The sequence below is a fragment of the Elephantulus edwardii genome, unplaced genomic scaffold (assembly GCF_000299155.1).
Source record: "Elephantulus edwardii isolate Elephantulus edwardi_28Jun2011 unplaced genomic scaffold, EleEdw1.0 scaffold00015, whole genome shotgun sequence".
NCBI classification, from domain to species: domain Eukaryota; kingdom Metazoa; phylum Chordata; class Mammalia; order Macroscelidea; family Macroscelididae; genus Elephantulus; species Elephantulus edwardii.
The window spans coordinates 29,775,848-29,796,289 of NW_006399765.1; the positions used below are offsets into that span (position 1 = coordinate 29,775,848).

At 47.2% G+C, this 20,442-nt stretch overlaps 1 protein-coding gene across 1 annotated transcript; it reads left to right on the forward strand.

The window, feature by feature from the left end:
- The first annotated feature begins 2,058 nt into the window (after nucleotides 1-2,058).
- On the forward strand, nucleotides 2,059-16,551 carry RAE1 (ribonucleic acid export 1). Its single transcript, XM_006881662.1, has 11 exons — nucleotides 2,059-2,152; nucleotides 2,623-2,727; nucleotides 6,332-6,424; nucleotides 8,588-8,674; nucleotides 9,581-9,667; nucleotides 9,755-9,826; nucleotides 11,631-11,738; nucleotides 13,274-13,380; nucleotides 13,501-13,576; nucleotides 14,781-14,975; nucleotides 16,461-16,551. Exons 1-11 carry the CDS (start codon nucleotides 2,063-2,065, stop codon nucleotides 16,545-16,547), a joined length of 1,107 nt encoding a protein of 368 aa, XP_006881724.1. The 5' UTR covers nucleotides 2,059-2,062; the 3' UTR covers nucleotides 16,548-16,551.
- The last annotated feature ends 3,891 nt before the right edge of the window (nucleotides 16,552-20,442 follow it).

The following is a 20,442-nucleotide window of genomic DNA, read 5'->3' on the forward strand; positions in this document are numbered from 1 at the left end:
TGCTAAGGAGCATTGTGGTTGCCCTTCTTCCGAGTCAGATCTGTTGGTTCTTTTGGCCATCCATAGACTAGCCAGTACTCTTCCCCACACAACAGTTTAGTAGTGGTCTTCCTTATTCGTTGTTCATTCAACTTCCACATCCTTATGGAGCAAAGGAAAACACTGTGGCTTGGGTCAGGAGCACCTTGGTGCGTCCCTACTGACAGGAGGGTCCATTCTGAATTTGATTGGGAAAGAGCAATGAGATAGAAGTGACATCCCGGGGGAACTTGAACTTGGTCACTGTGTGTCTGTTTAGTTCTAGAGTTAGTATGTCTGCACTTAACCTATTTCTCATGAGACTCCTGGGAAACTTAGATGCCTTGCCACAATTCTTTGCTGTTCCTCCCTTGTCCATGCTGTGCTGACCTGAGTGAGTAGAGATGCCAGCCTTTTTAGCAGATGTACCATTGAGTCACTAGGCTCCTGTTGGGGAGGTGGCACACGTGGAAAGCCTGAGGTTTGCCAGGAAGGCTGGATGCCTTTGAGTTGTGGTGTTGGAGTACTGATAATGCCATGCACTGCCCAGACAACAAACAAGTCTGCGTGGACGGAAGTGCAACCAGGGTGTGCCTTGGAGGCAAGGATAATGAACTTCATCTCATGTCAGGAGGGACCAGTCCTTGGGGAAAAAGGCATCGTGCTGGAAAAGGTGGAGGGTTAGAGAAAGAGAGCAAGATTCTCAACAAGATGGATTGACACAGTGGCTGTAACAGTGGGCTTAGCATATCAGAGATCTTAAGGATGGCACAGGATAGGGCAAGGTTCAGATCTCTTGTTCATAGGGTCACTCCCAGTCATAATTGACTTGACAGCACTTACAACAGAATTGAAAATGTGGCCTTGAGGAGAGTGAGTGATGAGGGAATTATAACACATGTACTTTATCTTTGGAAGAGAAAGAAAGGAGACAGAGGGACTTGTTTATACCACTCTCTGCATTATGTGCTTTCTGCATACTTGATCTGACTTCATCCTCAGAGCGGTCCTGGAAGAGGCATCATCTGGGTTTTCAAAGTCTGAAAATAAGGTCCAGTGAGATTAGAGTCCCAGTCGTTTTGAAGGCACAGCTCAAACTGTGCTCAGCCAGCTTGAAATAAATGATGGGATTCTTGCTAGATAAATGCCACGAAATACTATTACTATGTCAGACTTCTCGGTGAAAGAATCCTGTGGTCTAGTGCATAATGTATCACCAGACTGCTAACGGAAAGGTTGGAAGTTTGAGTCCAACAGCTGCCCCAAGGGAGATTTACAGCCTCAGAAACTCAGTGGAGAGTTGTGGTGAATGAAATCCGGTCGATGGAAGTGGGTCTTGGTTTGGGTTTTAGGTTTTCAATTAGATCAAAGTGCATTACTCCTACAAAGAAATGGCAAAACCACTGCCTGGACTGGTTGCTTTCCTGAGTACCTTCTTGTAGGGATGCTCTGAGAAGACCGTGAACGCTCACTCAGTGGAGGGGCCTTGTGCCTTCTGTTAAAGTCCGGGCTTTCAACTCCATTATCTGTAACCAAAGAATAAGCAGATTCTACTCTGCTATAATGAATTGATAAAGAGCCCTGCTTGTGTAGTTGGTTACTTGTTGGACTGCTTATTAACTTTGACCTTCCAAATCCACTGACTGCTCCAAGAGAGGAAAATGGGCAGTGCCCTCCAGTCAGGATTTGCACCCTTGGAAACCTAATAAAGGTCCCCATGAGTTGGAATTGATTCAAAGACTGTAGGTTTGGTGGTTGTTTCTTTCTAATGCATCAATAGTGGTTCGTTATGTAGGACAAATTACTAGTGCATATGTAAATAATAAGAGAACCTGGAGATGGGGTATATGAGAACGCTGTTCTATCTTTGAGAAGCCTGGTGGCCCTGTGGTTCAGTGCCTGTTATTGAAAGGTTGGCATTTCAAACCCACCAGCTGCTCTATGGGAGAAAGATAAGGCAGTTTGCCTCTAAAAATTTACAGCCTTGGAAACCTTAAAGAACTCATTCTTAATGTTTCCATTAATTTTTTTTTTTAGGACCAAAATGAGTCTCTTTGGAACAACATCGGGCTTTGCAACTGGTGGGACCAGCATGTTTGGCAGCACAACCACAGACAATCACAACCCTATGAAGGTACCACAGACAGTTTTGTGGGGTTGCTGGGAAGAAGATAGGCCAGTCGCCCACATCAGTGACCGCTTGGGAACCTCTGGGACTCCTTTTCTCTAGCCCAGTGCTCTCAAACTCTAGAGCACAGCAACTCTCCCCATCAGTTAATGTCTTAATCACCAGAATTACTCCGGCTGCTTGTTAAAATGAGAGATTCGCATGGCCCAGAGCATAGTTGTCAGATAATGTCTCCACAGAAGGAGCACAAGTGATGATGGTTGTTGGAGACTATAGAGCAAAGAGAGCAGGTGGGACATTGGGCAGCGTGGCTGCTGGGGTGTTTGGGAAGTGTGAATGTGAGGTTGTGCGTAAGGAGAAGCGAGTTCAGGCAGTCCTTCAGTGCATGGACAGTGCTTTGCTTAGTGGGAGAGAAAGCAACTTTGAATTGAAATATCAAGATACATGCCACATTTTAACACGGACTTCTCCCCCAGGACATTGAAGTCACATCTTCTCCTGATGACAGCATTGGCTGCCTGTCTTTTAGCCCACCCACCTTGCCGGGGAACTTTCTTATTGCAGGATCTTGGGCTAATGATGTAAGTGCTCCTTGAATGCATGTTAAAATGATACCCTTTTATTGGGCATAGCTAGCTTATTTTTTTGATGGGAGGGGGTTCCATTCTTTCTCAAGAAATTGAAACAGTGAAGGCTGTTTAGAGAGTGTAAACCCTTCTGAATGTCATATCTCACTTGTTCTTCCTTTAATTTTGGTGGGAAGCCCAATCATGTGCATTGCTGGTGTGAACCCTTCTGTATGGCAGTGGCAGTTTTTACCTGTCCTTCCTCTGATTTTCGTTGGGAAGGCCCAATAGTGTGCATTGCTCTGAAATGCTGGCTAATAATGCAGTACTGTAAAGAATATTCCCAAACCAAACAAAGTGTTCCTGGAGAGCAGTGTTACTCATGACGGTAGATGTAAATACATTTCTCTTTTTGACATCTAGAAATGCACTTTGGACGTGTGTTCAAATGCCTTCAGCTTTAGATTGTAGCACAGATCCTGCATAGACGGTCTCCCTTACCCCTGTGTGCAAAAAAGGAGGGTGAAAACGTCATAGAAAAGAAGCAAGGAATACATGGTAGTGCACTGCACTGAAGCGAGTGTGCTTGTGGCCGGTTACCTCAATCCCTCAGGCCCACAATAGAGAAGTGCAAAAAGGAGAGAATATTTTCTCTACCAAATTAGCAAAAATGTTTAAAACAAGAAACTGGGTGGCACGGATAAGCTGAAAACTGCTGGTCTGGGGATCGGTACAACTCCTCTAAAGGGTGATTGGCATTATTCATGAGGAATCCCTAAATTTATACCCTTTGTCTCATTTCTGGGACTTGAGGAAATCAGGTTTAATTTCTACAACAGTTACAGTATTATGAACTTCTTGTCATCGTGGTTTATGCAGCAGAGTGCAGAGAGTGGACCAGCTGGCCCGAAGTCACAGATCTGAGCAAAGCCAGGCACAGACACAGAGTGCATGTAGTCTAGCAAAGGATACAGGCTCTTAGTCATCACCTGACCCTGCTCCTCAAAAATGTTACTGCTGCATTAAGTTGTTCTCCCTCAAACCCTTCTGAAAATTTGGAACAAATTATAATATTGAAAATTGATGGAACATCCATATGTAGGATATTATTGTCAGCGTTTTCAGATTGTGGCTGGCCTTCGACGTGAGAAAGGCAGATGCATGAGGCAGGGAGCTTGGGAGGGAGACTGAGCATGTTTACTCTCTATTTGGAGTTTCTGGAAGACATTTCAGTTGATTTGCTGTTGAAACAAGTGAAAGAACAACCATTCTAGAAAAATGTTTAATGACCAGTAGGTTAAAGGTTATGGCCTTCCTTGCAGAAAGTGAAAAAGACTTGAAGCACTTAATAAAGATGAAAGACTATATAGTCTTTAATATGGGTTATATCTGATGATCATGGCAACAAAAATCCTCAGTACTGGATCAGTGGGCAACATGATGACAGATGGGGAAAAGATTGATGTTGTCACCACCTTCATTTTGCTTGTATCCACAATCGACACACATGGAAGCAGCAGTCAAGAGAATAAAGGATGTGTTGTTTCAGAAAAATCTGTCAGGGACCTCCCCCAAAGTGCTAACTAGCAAGGATGTCGACTGTGTTGTGTCTGATGCAAGCTGTGGTATTACCATGTTCCCCCCATGCATCCGAGAGTTGGAGAATTGAGGAAGATGGAAGAAGAATCAGTGCCTTTGAATTGGGGTGTTGGCAGAAGGTATTGAACTCTTTGTTCTTTGGGACTGCCAGGACAACAGCACATTTATTGCAGGAAGTGCAGCCAAGGTGCTCTTAGAGGCAGGGATGGTGAACTTGGTCTCACATACTTTGGCCATGTTATCAGAAGGGGCCAATCCTTGAAAAAGACGTCCTCCTGGGAAAGGTAGCGAGTCACAGAGAGGAGTCCCAACAGGATGCATTGACACAGTGACAGTGTCAGTGGGCTTGGCATAGATCATGAGGACAGTGGCCGATAGGACAGGGTTCCATTCTGTTCATAAGGTCACTGTGAGTCATGGTCAACTCTACAGTACCTAAACCAGTAACAACAGGCCGTGGCATAAGTTTGAAAAGGTGCAGTTATAAAATAGAATATACCATATAGTCAAGTTCTTTCAAGAAAAAAATGTACTGATGGGAGATAGCACATTGGACCATTGACAGTGTTTGTCGTGAGACTAAGTGCCGCTTTCATTGTCTTGTCCTAATTAAAAAACAGAGAGCTCTGGTGGCTTAGTCTGTAGGGAGTTGCTCTACTGTCCCAACGGCATTCCTCTCTGGTAGCTTGAATTCCTCCAGGGGCTCTATGGAAGAAAGACGGACAGTCTCCTCCTGAATGATTGACAACCTCAGAAAACCCACGGGATGGTCAGCTGAGTGAGTTCCACCTTGACAGAGATACTACTCTTACAATTAAAGAAAACAGTGTAGAGATTCAGAGGGGAGTATTCAAAGAAGAGAGGTAGGGTGCCCCTCTGGTGTAGACTCTTTGAGTGGTAATGGGCAGGTGATACTCTACTATCTCATCGATGTGGTCAGGATATTATCTGCCCTTTTTAGTTTAAGCGAAAGTCGTATTTTTCAGTGACTTAGAAATAAAAAAGTGGCTCTTGCATACACTTCTCACTCAGTTCTAAAAGTTAGATCATTAGGTTGATAAGAGCACACCATGGACATTTAAGTGTACTCTAGTCATTGTCAGAGTTGTATCCTTTTTCTATACCTACTTAATATGTGGGCTGAGCATATAATTCAAGAACCTGGACTATATGCAGAAGTATGTGGCATTAGAATTGGAGGATGACTTTATAGCAATCTTTGTTATGCAGATGACACAATCTTTCTAGAAGAAAATAAAGAAGGCTTAAAACACTTACTGCAAAAGATCAAGACTTCATCCTTCAATACAGGCTACTCATCATCACTGAGAATACGGAAATCCTCACCACTGGACCAGTAGGTAGATGGAGAAAAGACTAACGTCAGTGATATCCTTTTATTTGGATCCACAGTCGACACTCCTGATAGCTTTAGTCAAGGAATCAAAAGATGGATTGCATGGGAAAATCTCCAAGGTGCTAATGAACGACAATGTCCGTTTGAAGACTTCAGGCATTCCTGATCCAAGCTGTAGTATTGTCAGTTGCTTCCTTTGCTTCTGAAAGTTGGTCAATGAATCAGGAAGAACTAATGCTTTTGAATTATAGTGTTGGTGAAGTTGTATTGAATATGCCATGACCTTCCAAACAACAAATCTGTCACTACGGAAGTACAACCAAGGTGTTCTTAGAGGATGGGGTTATAATAAGTCTTGCCTCCCATATTTTGGGCTTGTAATTAGGAGAGGCTGGTCCTTGGAAAAAGACATTATGCTTAGGGGGAAAAAAAGTTCAGGGAAAGAGAGCAAGACCCTAAAGGAAATAGATTGACCCAGTGACTGCAGGAGTGGGCTTGATCATGGCAGAGGTCATGGGGATGGTCCAACATAGGGCAAGGCTCGATCTGGAGTTCACAGAGTCACTAGGGCTTGTTGAGTCAACTGTACCTGCTAAAATAAGTCATCACTCCGTGAAAATGTTGTAAATTGTTTGCTGACATCAGGTTGCCTTATTTCCATAGGTTCGCTGTTGGGAGGTTCAAGACAGTGGACAGACAATCCCGAAAGCTCAGCAGATGCACACAGGGCCGGTTCTTGATGTCTGCTGGAGCGATGTATGTTACATAAGCTTTTTACGTATTTAACAGTTTATCATTCTTTAGGTGAAAGTTTACCTAGCAATTTGCTGTTAGCTTGTCTTTATTGTGGTTTAAGTGGAAGTTTATAAACTACATTGGTTTTGCATTCAGCTAGGTTTCGTGACATTAATTGTCATTTTGCTTTAATGGCGTCCTAGCCACTTTTCTGTGTTCTGCATATCCTGTAGTCTCTCTACCCTGCCTCTGCTTTCTGCACTTTGGGAGCAGGCACTGTCCTTTTTTTTATGTTCTACTAGTTTACTTAAAAAATTCAAATCACTCCAGTAACAATGGCAAAATTTAACAGGGCAGCAAGTAATAAATATTGGAGAGGATGTGACAAGAAAGGAGCTCATACACATTGTTGGTGAGATTGTAAAATGGTGCAACCATTCTGGAAGGCAGTTTGGTGCTTCCTCAAAAAGCTGAATGTTAGAAATTCCATATGACCCAGCTATTCCACTACTTGGAATGCACCCTGAAAATTTGAGAACTGAGGCACAAACTGAGATTTGTACACCAGTGTTCATAGCAGCATTATTTACCATTGCAGGAACATGGAAACAGCCCAAATGTCCAACCACAAACGAATGGATTGAGAAATTATGTTCCATTTCCACAGTGAAATACTATGCAGCGTGCAGGAGCAATAACTTCGTAAATTATTACCTAACTTGGGAGGGACTGGAGAGTATTATGCTAAGTAAACTAACTCATTCCCACAAGAATATTGTATAATATTGTTTAAATATCTTTTTAAAATAACACCATTGTGTAATTTACTGCACTTGGAGCACAAGTTTGGGGGGTGTGCGTGCGCATGCAAGGAGCCATGGACTCACAGCGGGTAAAAGCTTGGGTCCTGTCAGCACGTGAGCCCACCAGCCACTTCTGGAGAGAGAGGTGTGCAATCGCTTCTCTAAAGATTACAGTCCTGGAAGTCCCACGGGACAGTTCTGTCCTGCAGAGTCACTGTGATTTTGTATCAACTTGATGACAAGGGTTTGGATTTGATTTTTACTAGTTTTGACATTGTAAGTTTCTGAATGTCAATACGGGTTGCTGTATATTGATTTGATGACAACTAACAATGATGTAAGTCTTCCTAGTGTGGTCAGTTGATGTTCATTTCATTACAGAGTCTGAAAGTGCACAATACTAAGTGCATTTTTGGTATAGAAAGCCATTGTTTATTTTATTGATGCTTTCTTGAGCAAACCAGCTGCCAACAGTCGGTTCTAACTCACAGTGACCATCAAGCAAGTTTCTGAGGCTGTAAATCTTGATGGGAGGGACAGCCACATGTTCATCACCTGTGGGATGCTTGTCAGCGTGGAAATGAACAGAAATGGCTGTATGGCAGACAGGGGAAGAGGAAACACGGCTGCATGGTCACCATTCATGTATCTAGGTGGAAGGGTTAGGAGTGATAACTGTACTAGTCTTATAACTCGTCTAAAGGTTTTATCAAAACATAAAAAGTTCTGCAGAGTGGCCTCTAGTAATGCTTACAGATGCTTACTGCAGAGATTTTTCCCAGATAGGATGCCAGTGGTCCCACGTTCCTCAGAAGACTCTAATCCCATTCACATTATTTTGAAACATAATTGGTAATAAAAAAATGAAGCTATTAAGATGAACCCAATTCAGAGACCTTGTAGGACAAAGTATTATTTTGTGACTTACTGAGTCAGAACTGACTCATAGCTGACCCTTCAGTGGATTTTGAGAGGCCATAAATCGCATGGGAGGAAATTCCCTGTCTTTCTCCCTTGGAGCAGCTACTCGATTCAAACCACCTACCTTTGGGTTGGCAACCCAACTCCTTACCTACTAAGCCAAAAGGGCTCACTGTAATACCTACAGTAGAACTGCCAAATAGGGTTTTCAGGGCTCTCTGTCTTTACAGAGGTCAACTGCCTTCTCTTTCCCCCTCAGAGAGGTTGATGGTGGGTTTGAACCACTGACCTTTTTAGACTTAACCCAGTGCACCAACAGGTTCCTTGTTTGGGAGTCAATACTTTGACCTGCAAATAATTGGAAAAATTTGACTTTCAAAACACAAATTGTGATGGCCAACCTAGTATCTAAATAGATTTTGTCTTTGAATACTAGATTCTCTCTTTCATTTTATTTCAGGATGGGAGCAAAGTATTTACAGCATCTTGTGACAAAACCGCCAAAATGTGGGACCTCAACAGCAACCAGGCAATACAGATCGCACAGGTGAGAGAGCTGCAGCCCGCAGAAGTGCCGGTGGGGCTGGGGTCTTCATTTGTAGCTCTCACTATCTGTCTTTAAAACAGGTAGCTTGATTGCACTAAATTCATTATACTCGTGTATGTCTGAAGCCTCTTCAGCATGAGAACAGCCTGGTTTTAGAGCCATTCTTATTTTGACGAGTATTTCATAGACTACTCATCAAGGTTCTTCCACGGGTGTGCAGACTAGGATTGTTCCGAGGAAGGCATCCTAAAGAGTTGGAGACAGTAGCGTCTCTTAACACAGAGGTATTAGAGGGGGGCATCCTCATTCCGACCCCATGTGCCCCTGGCCTGTACCAGCTGTGTTAGTCATTCATTCATACGGGAAGTATTTCTTAAGTGTTTGCCTTGTGCTGGCACTGCCATCGGGCTGGGGACACTGCAGAGTAAGAGGAAAGTGTTTATTACGTGCCAAGGGTCACAGATTTTTCTGTGCAGAGTGCTAGGAGAGGCTGAAATGCAGAGGGAAGAGAGTCAGAAGCAGGGTGTGCAGCCTGGCCAAGGAATCCAGGAAAGCATTTTTAGGGCAGCTTTATGTGCTGTGAGATCAGCTGTTTCTGTCTCCTGCGGAAATAGCTAGCCCGAGGTGGCGTTCTCTACTCCCCATTCCGAACGTCTCCTAGAGGAGAACCTGCTCTGACCCTCACTGGTTAATTACCTTCAAAATAAGTCAAAGGTGGAGACGCTGGGAAGTAGGCAGGTGCTGTTAAGCCCAGGACTGTCTTCTGATCTTGGGGGCTAGTTGACTTTGTTTTTGTTTACTGTGACCTCTAGCTAAGTGTGTTTGTTCCCTTGGAACATCCGGTTCTGCAGTTCGGTGTCTTGTTGCCTTGGCCCTCATCTAATAATGTGTTTCTTTTGTTGAAAGCATGATGCTCCTGTTAAAACCATACATTGGATCAAAGCACCAAATTACAGCTGCGTGATGACTGGGAGCTGGGACAAGACGCTCAAGGTATAACCCGGGAGGCAGTCTCATCCCCCCGGCACGCGTCCTTGTTCTTACGCTCCGTGGTGACTGATGTGCTTCCGTTTGGTTTAGTTTTGGGACACGCGGTCATCAAATCCTATGATGGTTTTGCAGCTCCCAGAAAGATGTTACTGTGCGGACGTGGTAAGGAATTCTCTTCACTAAGTGTTCCTAATACCCATTTCCTTGAGAAGACATACTTCCTTTGAAAAGAACATATTTTAATTATATAACTAAATGTAGTGTTGGGATTTTTTGTTTGTTTGTTTTTTTAAAGGAAAAAAATACAACCCCAAACACTTCAGAAACTTAAGACATCTTGCAATGACAGGATCATCTAAAACTTTAACAATAGAACTGAGAGGTAGAATTCAGTTTGCTTTTTTAAAAAAAGCCACTCGTGTGAGCCTTCAGTTAGATTGTGACTCCGTGCCCTCTCTGGGACAGGACTGAGCTGTTACTGGGACAGGAGCCCAGAGCCTGTCTTTCTCTCTCGAGTGTCTGGTGAGTTCACAGCCACCTTTCGGTTAGCAGCCTAGCCCTCCTGCACCGCAGCACGAGGGTTCCCTCTCAGGTTGCCCTCGTCCTCTTCAGGTGGGGCCCTTTGGCCTTTGTACCAGAATTCCTGCATAGTGTGTGCCTGGCATTCGCACTGTTGTGAATTTAAAAAGTGCAGATGGCATCATGTCATCCCCAACATGCAACCCTGGCTCTGGAGGGTGTTGAGACCGTTACTAGAAAGATAGTGGGTTAAACCGTACATACTACATACAGCGACATGGGACACCTTGTTAGGTGGAGTAAGAAAACGGCTCATAATTTTGTGATGCAGTACCCATAATACCTCTCGTATCAGTGCACCTTACTTTTTTGAGTTTGCAGATGGTATATTTTTAAAGATTGACAGTTGATGGGACTCTTTCCAGCATCTTGAGCTTACCGCATGTCATCAAGCCCTTGCACATTCGGGGGACAGGGCAAACCCCCTGGTTCCCATTCGTTGGCGGAGGAGACTGTCCATCCGGCTTTGCATTGCAGACATTTTGGTCAGCAGTGCGACGTGCTGTCCACCACACCACGAGAGAGCCTACACCAGAAAACTCAATACTCAACGCTCACTGGCGTTGAGTTGCTTCTGACTCAGCAGCCCTCCGTGAGGTTTCTGAGGCTGGAAGTGCTAGTGGAGGGAGCCTGCCCAGCTCTACCTTGGGCCACTTTGAACTGCTGAAGATGGGCAGCCTTTGGGGTAACAACTTGCTTTACACTGTGCCACCATAGCTTTTCCACGTAGACGTATAAGTTGTTACCCCAAATAGAGTGGAAACTAACTGGTAGACGCTCCAGGAAACAAAAATATTGCGTGACTTGCTTTATTGTAATGCTGGATTTATTGCTGGAGCCTAGAATTTAACCCACAAAATCTCACATCTCCCCATAACCAGGTCTTTGGAAACTACGTCTGAATAGGGTAGAAACTAAAGAACTTTCTCCCCCATTTAGTCTTAAAAGTTTCATACCACCTGCCCCAGTAACTGTTTTTAGGAACTTGTCTTGATGTAATCGCAGACACAGATGTTATTTATGTGAACTAGTGAAGCACTAAGTAATCTGGCAGGCCAAGAGGACAGCATGGCTAAATGACCCCTGTGGTGCAGGCCCTGGGTCAGGTGGACACTCACTGTTAGGAGCTGGGAAAAATACAGGACCAAACCCTACTGCCCACACCTTGAAGAAAGGAAGGATGACAGATGACAGACAGTGACACACATGACCCCCACACACAAAAGGCTGCAAGGATTTTCCTTTCTCTTCCATTTTAATTTTAGATAAAGTGTCTAAATCATAATAAAATGCATCGCTGAATAATAAAAGGTAAAGAATTCAGACTTGGTTTTGTGAAAAAGCTCTGCCTTCATTCTAAGTGCATTTCTGCTTCCCTCTTCCCCAGATTTACCCCATGGCTGTGGTGGCGACAGCGGAGAGGGGGCTGATCGTCTACCAGCTGGAGAACCAGCCGTCTGAGTTCCGGAGGATAGAGTCACCACTGAAGCACCAGGTGAGGCAGCATCAGGTCCGGGATGTGGGGGAGACCTGGTTCAGCATGACCGCACTCAGATGTGGACCATGTGTGGACGTGGTTAACCATTAACTATCCCTTCGTGGATGGTTCTCTGTAGCTTGACCAGCCTGTCATGACGAGAAGTGCGGACCCTAAGGTTGGCTGGCCTCACCTGCTGCTCCCCCTTCATAGTGTGGCGCATTCTCACGTAGAGGCCTCTGGTGCGGAGTGGATGGCCAGCAGTGTCGGGGAGCACTTGCATGGCTGGAATGTGCAGCCATGTCCATTTGACCCTTTTGTTCCTGTATGTTGGGTTGGGCAGATACGCGTTTCTTTTTGGACTGCGGAGGCAGAGGCGCAGACGTGGTGGCTCACAGTGGGCAGCTGTCTGGTGAATGATGGGTGCTGCAGGGTCCTGCCATCTTGAGGGGCTGGAGGGCTGAGGCCAGCATAGGAGCTATGGGCAGGGCTTGCAGCCAGAGGGGAGCCAGGGCCGTCCAGCGAGTCCATAGTATATTCACCAGTGGCAGAGCACAGCCATACCGACCACTCTCGGTGCACCGAAAATCCACTTCTGACTCCCTAAAACCTTACCTTACTTACACCCTTGCTGACAAGTATTAATATGTATTTTGTGTGTTGTAGGTATTGTAGATCTTTAGGCATGTTTTTCTATGCATGGTAACTGGAAGGTTACAGTTCAAATCCACCAGCCACTCTACAGGAGTAAGATAGGCAGTCTCCTCTTGTAAAGACTCATAACCTCAGAAACCTGATGGACGGGTGTCATGAGCCCAGACCCACTGGGGACAGTGTTGGCTTTGGGTTTTTTAAAGGTTTTAAAAATTTCTGTATTATATACACCACCCACATAAGTGCTACATTTTAAGTGATATAAAAAAAGTATTTTGTAAAAAATGGAAGATTTTCATGTCCACTGGTGTAGCTATAGCAATTTCACAAATATCTTTTTGTTTGTTTACAGTATTCTCTTTTTTAGGGTTGTTTTTCTTTTAATTTTTATTTTATTCTGATTTATTTACAAAGTTTGAATACATTGTGTTTCACAGAAGGTCCTTCCTATTTCCTCCACCCCACTTCACAGTGTTCTTGCGCTAGGTTCACTCATCCTGAATTAGAGGGTCACCATAGCTGCACACCTTAATCCGAAAAGCACAAATTAAGTAATTCAACTTTATCTTGCAATTCCACTTTTTTGGTGCCTGATGGGAGCACTCAGCAGCACTTCGTATGACCCAGTATCCTTACCAAGGTTTACCACTATTACGGTAACAGGACGCAAAGCCGAGAGGGCTGGCAGCGATCACACAGAGAGGTGCTGAGCTTCACACGGTGTTTTTAACAAATCTGAGCCCCAGTGGAGCCAAGGGCAGCTGAGTTACTGCAGAGCAGGGCTGTCAGGGTGGAGGGACGTGCTTCTGCCCCTTCTAACGACTGGGGTCAGAGTAATTTGTTAGCTGTGAGGTACTGTATTTCTGCCTTTCAATAATACACCTTTTTTCTAATCACAGCATCGGTGTGTGGCTATTTTCAAAGACAAACAGAACAAGCCAACTGGCTTTGCCCTGGGGAGTATCGAGGGTAGAGTTGCTATCCACTACATCAACCCCCCAAATCCGTAAGTGGGGCTCCAGCAACTTCGGGATTTTCACTTCTGGGATTAATTTGATTTGATTGTTGTTTTTCTTTTTTGTTTGTTTGTTTTTAAGAAAAACTTAGCTGGGCTTTTCTTTTTCAGTGCCAAAGATAACTTTACCTTCAAATGTCACCGATCCAATGGAACCAATACGTCAGCACCTCAGGATATCTATGCGGTATGTTTCCAAAGCTTAGCTTTAACTCTGAAAAGGCAGCTTGAAACTAGACTTGGAAGGCATGAAGACATGAGTGGGTAGAAGCGTGCTTCCATGGAAGAACTGTGGTGGACGTGGGCACAGTGGGGAGAGAAAGGGCTTTTGCTACAGGCTTTGGTTTTCGTACCCCAGTTCTCTAGTGCTGTTATAACAGACAGAGTCACACAGGGATGTACCCTTCAACCGATGTCCCTCTCACAGGCCAGGAAGTCAGCAGTCGGAGGTCTGAACCCAGCACCAGCTCTGGAGGAGGGCTGTCCTCTCCTGGCTCTGGGGGAGACTTCTCGTCTGTTTGGCTTTGTTTCCTTGGCGATCTCCATGTCTCTTACACCCCATCTCTCTGCTCCCTAGTTTATAACTTTTCTGTCCCACAATACACCTGTACTAACTCTGCCTCCTTCACGAAGCAGTGGCAGCCCCTTTCCCAGTGCAGCTGTGAGCACAGGCCTACAGGCGAGGATTTCTAGCACATATCTTGGGGGACACTGTTTAGCCCATGGCCTTGCTCCATTCTGCTCTAAATGCACACTTGGACTGTGTGGTGCGATAGAAGAGATTAAAGTAGGGAGCAGAGGAGAGATGGGGTCCGAGAGACCAGGAGATGTCCTAGGAGGCAGAGGCCTTCCAGACCAGAACCTTCCAACAGAGCCAGCCAAGAAGGGACAGCGTTTTTCTCGATCTGGTGCTCGGAATTCAGACCTGTGACCTCCTGACTGCTGAGAGGACACATCTGGTGAAGCCATCCACGTGTGGCTTCTCTGTTACACGGCACATGACAGAGAACTCAAGCATGAATAGTGAAGCCTACAGCGTGAGCTCTTTCCCTCCCCCGTATGTGCCCGTGTCCACCACAGCTTGCCCACAGGAGTGTCTTCTCCCTCCTTCGGAGGTGTTGGCACACACAGGTGTACAGTCCACACAAGTAGCTAATCCAGAACTTAACTGTTGGCTTGAGGCACGTGCCCGTTCCCGTGACATGTGCCCAAGACAGATGAGTGGGCTGGCCAGGGACTCAGGAAGCAGGATCTGAGCCCCGTATTCCCGGGGCAGCCGCTCTGATGCCGTCATGGTTTCCAGACCAACACAGGGTGTGTGTGCTGGGCATCCCAAGTTCTCAGCCGCCCTGCCCTGCAGCTAGCTCATGTGTGTCCATCCGTCCTCACAGGTCAATGGCATCGCATTCCACCCTGTCCACGGCACTCTGGCTACAGTGGGGTCTGATGGCAGGTTCAGCTTTTGGGACAAAGATGCCAGAACAAAACTAAAGACGTCGGAACAGTTAGACCAGCCCATATCAGCCTGCTGCTTCAATCACAATGGAAACATATTTGCCTACGCATCCAGCTACGACTGGTCCAAGGTGAGACTTCACAGGTGCACTGGGCACCGCAGAGCAGGCCCATGGGAAAGCCTCCGGGACCTGGTCCTCTCCATCTGTGAGCCACTTGTACTCAGCACCTGTGAGAGGTGGTGGAATGCTTGGCACAGGCCTGGGAGGCCTGCCAGTGCCCCCACGTGTACAGCACCCTGGGGGACAGTTCTGCTCTGTCCTGCAGGGTTGCCATGAGCTGAAGTTGACGTGAAGGTCACAGGGTTTGAAGTTTGGACTTGGCCCTTCTTGGGTGACAGCACTTGAAGCGACGAACTTTTCTTTCTTTGCGTTTCTAGGCCTTTCGATGCTTGTAGTACAGCGCCCGGTCACGCTTCCCTGCAGTCCTGGGCGGGGCCTGGGCAGGGTTAACTGCAGGACATCCTCCATTAGAGGGGTGTGAGGTCATGGTTACCGCAGCACGGTGGGCTCAGTGCCCTAAGCCTACCACTGCCTGCTCCTGGGCAGCTGGCAGTTGCTCATCTGGTCACTGTTGCCCTCTGCACCCACCTCAGTCCTGCCTACTCCGCCCCAGCTCTTTTTCCAAGCCACAGATCTGAGGCTGCCCATTTGACTTCCGTAGGGTTTTTTATTTCTGAAGTGACACTTTAGAGAGCAGGTTGGTTTTCCAGTTGATAATTGATGCACACTTTGCTCAGTTCCGTCTGTGGTAATCGCTCGGTGTAGTACCCCCTTCCCCTTCCTGTGTGCATCTCCCACTCCGTCCTCTCCTGCACCTTCACACCTGCTCAGCTTGGTCTTGGGCTAGTCTGCCCTTTGGTCTCACCTGCTTGGTGGTTCTGAGGAGCACTGTCCTCCGTGGGGATGGCCCTCACTAGAGGCCTGTCAGCATTTGGATGAAAGGGTTCCTGGGAGGGGTTCCCTCACTCAGAACTGTGCAGGGGGCCTGAGGGGCCACAGTCTCAGGTGCCCCCAGGCTAGCACATCCCTAAGGCTGGCCATCTGGGTGGTTTTGAATTTTATTCTGTGTGTTTTCCTCCGTCTCTCTCCAGGACTTTCTGTGACCTGGTCAGAGTGGTACTGACCTCTGTGGCTGCCTCCTTCCCAGGTGGGACAGTTCACAGACGTCCTCCCCCAGGTCGTGCAGCACCTCCCTGAGCCGGCACGCCAGCATGTGTCCTAGGCAGGCTGGTCCCAGCTCTGCCCCCATGATGTCTCAGATCAGATGTCTCTGTTGTGAGATGAGGCTGGTCCAGCCTGCTCTTCCTTGGGTGTGGGTGTGCCCCTCTACAGGAAGGGCTGAGGGGCCGAGAGCTCGAGGCATGAGTGCCGATAGACCATAGACCGTCCACTGGCAGAGATGCCAGGCTGCACCGCTTCCTCTGAGGCCTGTGGTCTGTGATGGTGTTTCTTTGTCTCTCTTGTGGTTTGGCTTTGTTCTCTAAGGAGATAATGTTTTCCTTAGACCAGGACTTGGCTCACAGAACAGGATGGTCATTTTTCTTTCCTCTGCAGGGACATGAATTCTACAACCCCCAGAAGAAGAACTACATTTTCCTGCGGAATGCCGCTGAGGAGCTGAAGCCCCGGAATAAGAAGTAGCGACCTGTGCTTTCAGGCGGGCAGCCTGTGCCGCTCTCTCTGTGTGGCTTGTGGTCTTGACTCCTGGGCCTTCAGCCTCGGCCATGGACTTCACCCCGGAGGGAGCAGTGCGCTGGCTCGGCCACCCCTGGCCGCTCACCATCTCCATTCCACTGTCCAGGACGAGTGGCCTCCACAACTTTCAGGGTTTGAAGTGGGTGTCAGTGCTTCATTCATCAATGTATGTGTTTGAGAGGGTTGGAAAACATCCTTCAAACTCTGTACTGTGTTTTGTAATAAAATATTTTGAAGACAGCATGCCAGGCCCCTTGTCCATCCTGTCTCTGTCCCCACTCATCTGAGGTATTGGCCTGTCCTGTCAGCACAAGGTGTGGATTTCACTCGCCGTTTGGAAGGACACACATCTCACACCCAGAGAGGAGAGATCCAAGCGTTTGCTCTGCTGCCATGTGGAACTTCACAGCATCTTGGGTCTGCAGACTGAGCTGGACCACCTTCCCTCTGTTCCCTGCTTCCTGGCCTGGACAGCCTCGGCTCTGCTACACAGTCAGCCTGCGAGGCTCAAGCACTCCTGCTCCTCGCCTGAAGGGACGTGCCTGTGAGAAGTGGCCGCATCCGGCCTGTCCGGGTGTCCTGTGGGGCGTGTTCACAGGGCTCGGGAGGCAGCGCTTTCCTTTAGTTGCTTTTGAGTTATGAGATGTTGAAATTCCTGATTGGCAAGTGTCTGTCTGAGAGCCCAGCTTCACATTTGATTTCTTCCCCTGGCTCTAGGTTACTCTCTGGTCCCAAATGCATTCTTTGGGTCTGGTATCATTTTGTCGTAATACATGCTTACTCCTAAAAAAGCAGGAAAACAAGACTTGCCACTGGAGGAGGCTGCAACCATTTAACCTCTTCAGTAGTCAGTGGCAGGTGATTTCACGCCCACTCACTCTCTGGCCCCACCTTTTCGCCTAAACTTACTCTAGAGATTAACAAAAAGCAGGTGCATTAGAAGACTGGTTGTCCTAACTGTTGACAGCCAGTTTCCCCTCCTGCCTCTGAATGAATCATCCCTGTGGTTTTACCATCTGCACCTACAGGAAGACCTTGCAAAGAAACAAGACGTGCTGAGAGATTGAAGCTGATCATCTGAAGCAGCCTCGATACATACACCAGCTCGATACATATGCCAGCTGCGGTTTCCATTCCTAAAAGCTGATAACTGGCTGTGCTTGAAAATGATGACAAAATAATAAGTCTAAGGGACTTTTCAGAGTTGTTTTCCAGAACTGGTGGTGTACATCATGTCGGGCTACTAACCAAAAGGCTGGCAGTTTGAATCTAAAAGCTGCTCCTTGGGACACAGATAGGCAGTCTCCTGTAAAGACCTCCAGCCTTGAAAACCAGACACAGGGTCACTGTGGGTTAGCATCAGCTCAGTAGGACTGAGGGAGTGATGTCCGCTTGGCTAGACTTGGGCTGCTGGACCCAGGAGTAAGGGAGCTGTCGACCAGTGGGGCAGGGATCCCAGCGGGAGGGACCAGGTGTCACTTCTCTGGCCCTGTGCCCAGCGCACAGACCCCTGCCACACACACACCAGGAGCCGGGAGATTGGACTTAAATCATTGGGCTCTACATGTCCATTCTCCCATTTCTAAAATAGCAGGTGGAACACTGACTTTGTCCATACGCAGCCGCTGCAGGCACTGGGCTGTGTGTTACATTCAGCAAGACTGGATGGAACTTTTAGAAAATAGTGGTGTGTGTGTGTGGGGGGGGGGTTGGTTTTGGTTTTTTTAAAAACTGTCTTTTTTAAGTAATACAGTACTTTTGGTGGGAAAAGTACACAGCAATTAAAGTTGTCATTTGGGATTATCTACACAAATTTGCAGTTTTCACAGTGTGTCGACATTCTCTCTGTTCTGATGATTCCGTTTCCAGTACCCTAGTTTCCCTGTCACTCATCTTTTCTTCTTTGCTGTGAAGTAATTGTTTTAGGCTCACACAGAGGTTTTTGTGGGTTTTTTCTGGAGCCTCATTGGAGGGCAAACTCCAGCTCACTGGTATCGAGTCAGAACACAGCCCCTGCTGTAGTGCTGTCGCTGACCTCCTCATAGTCGTTGCTGTGTGAACTCATTGCTGGGTCCACTGTCTGTCAGTGTGTGTGAGTCCATAGCTGGGTCCACTGTAAACGCACTCTGGTCGGGTCGTTTCTGGGTCACCCCAGGGCTGTAGATCTTTCTTCCAGGGAATTCCTGGTGGATTTTAACTGCTGACCTTTTGGTTACCGGCCCCATACACTGCAAAGTGCCACTCTTAAGGATGTGGTGGCCCGGTCCAGGCCATGGTCTTCCAAATTGCCTGCTACACATCTGAAAGTAGGATGATGACCAGGAAATGACAGAACATCAGTGCCCTTGAGTTGTGTTGGTAGAGAGGAGTGCTGAATTTCTGTGGACTGCCAAGAGAACACAGAGCGAAACCAGGCTGCTCCGTGGAGGCAAGGATGGTAAAACTCTGTCTCACGTACTTTGGGGCCTGTCACTAGGAGAAGCCAAGCCTGGAGAGGGGCATCAGGCTGTTAAAGGTGGAGGGTTAGCATAAGAGGAAGATTCTCAACAAGATAGATTGACTTGTGACTAACGGGCTTCACGTGTGTCAGACATGGCGAGGTGACACAAGATAGAACAGAGTTCACAGCTGCTCAGAGAGTCACCATGAGTCATACTCAGCAACATCTGACAACAAGTGTCCAAATTTCCCCTTAACTCAGGCAACAGGGAAGTCCTGGGCCTCTCGACGGAGGTGAGAAGCCATTTCCAAAAGGGAACGACAGGCGTCCTCCTTCGTCATTCAGGTACTCTTGGAAACAAACTGCTGTCAGGCGCTGGGCCAAAAAGGGAGCACAGATACATAGGTGCTTCTCAAAATAGTGCTCTGACCAACACGGTTATTTACGAGCTGCGGGAGCTGCAAGCATCAGTGGGGTGCAGCGAGCATCGGCAGGGTACAGTGAGCCGCAGCGGGGCCCACCCGCCAGGAGCAAGCAGGACAGTGGGAAATTGAGTGAGGTACTTAGGGGGGCTCATGGTTGATTGCTGGACTAATTGTGAGACTCCATCACCTTAAACAGGAAGGAGTGGGACAGCTGGAGCTCGACTGGGGTGGCAGGCCCAGTTCTCAAGGGGAAAACCAAGGCCTCCTGGTTTTCCTGCAGGCCTCCCCCACACCCCCTCCCACGTGCATCTTCATGTCTATCTCCCACCCCCGCATGTGTCTGCATGTGCACCCACCCTACGTGCATCCGCTTGTGTGGCCTGCCCAACAATCACGTGTCCAAATTAAAAGGCCAAGCTTCCCCCTCCTTCCTCCCGAGGAACTCTGGCTATCCTGGCAGGCAAGGTGGAGCTGACAACTTGCCTGCACCACAGGTCAAAGGTCTTAACTCTGCTTCAGCCTCTACTCATGGCGCAGCTTTCCCAAGTAACTGAAAATACCATGGCTTGAGTCAGGCTCGCCTTCCTCTTGGAAATTCTTGCTCTTGGCACTGTAGGGAGGTCACTGGCATCAGGTTTCCCCAATGCAATATGCATTTGCTCTCTTGTCTGCCACTCCATGGGCACCCATGATGTGGATCGTTGTGAGACGGAATCCTTGCATTTCTACTAATGTGACCCTATTCTGTGTTTCTAAGACTGCTTGGTAGAACCTGCCATATACGCAGAGATTGGGGAAATATATGTTGTTGTTGTTGTTGTTATGTGGCGTTGAGTCACCTGCGACTCATAGCGACCCTATGTACAACACCCCTAAACTCCTCTCTGTCCTGTGCCAATCGCACTGTCTCTGACACTCCCATCCCAATTATCCCAGTCACTGAATCAATCCACCTCATAGAGGGCCTTCCTCTCCT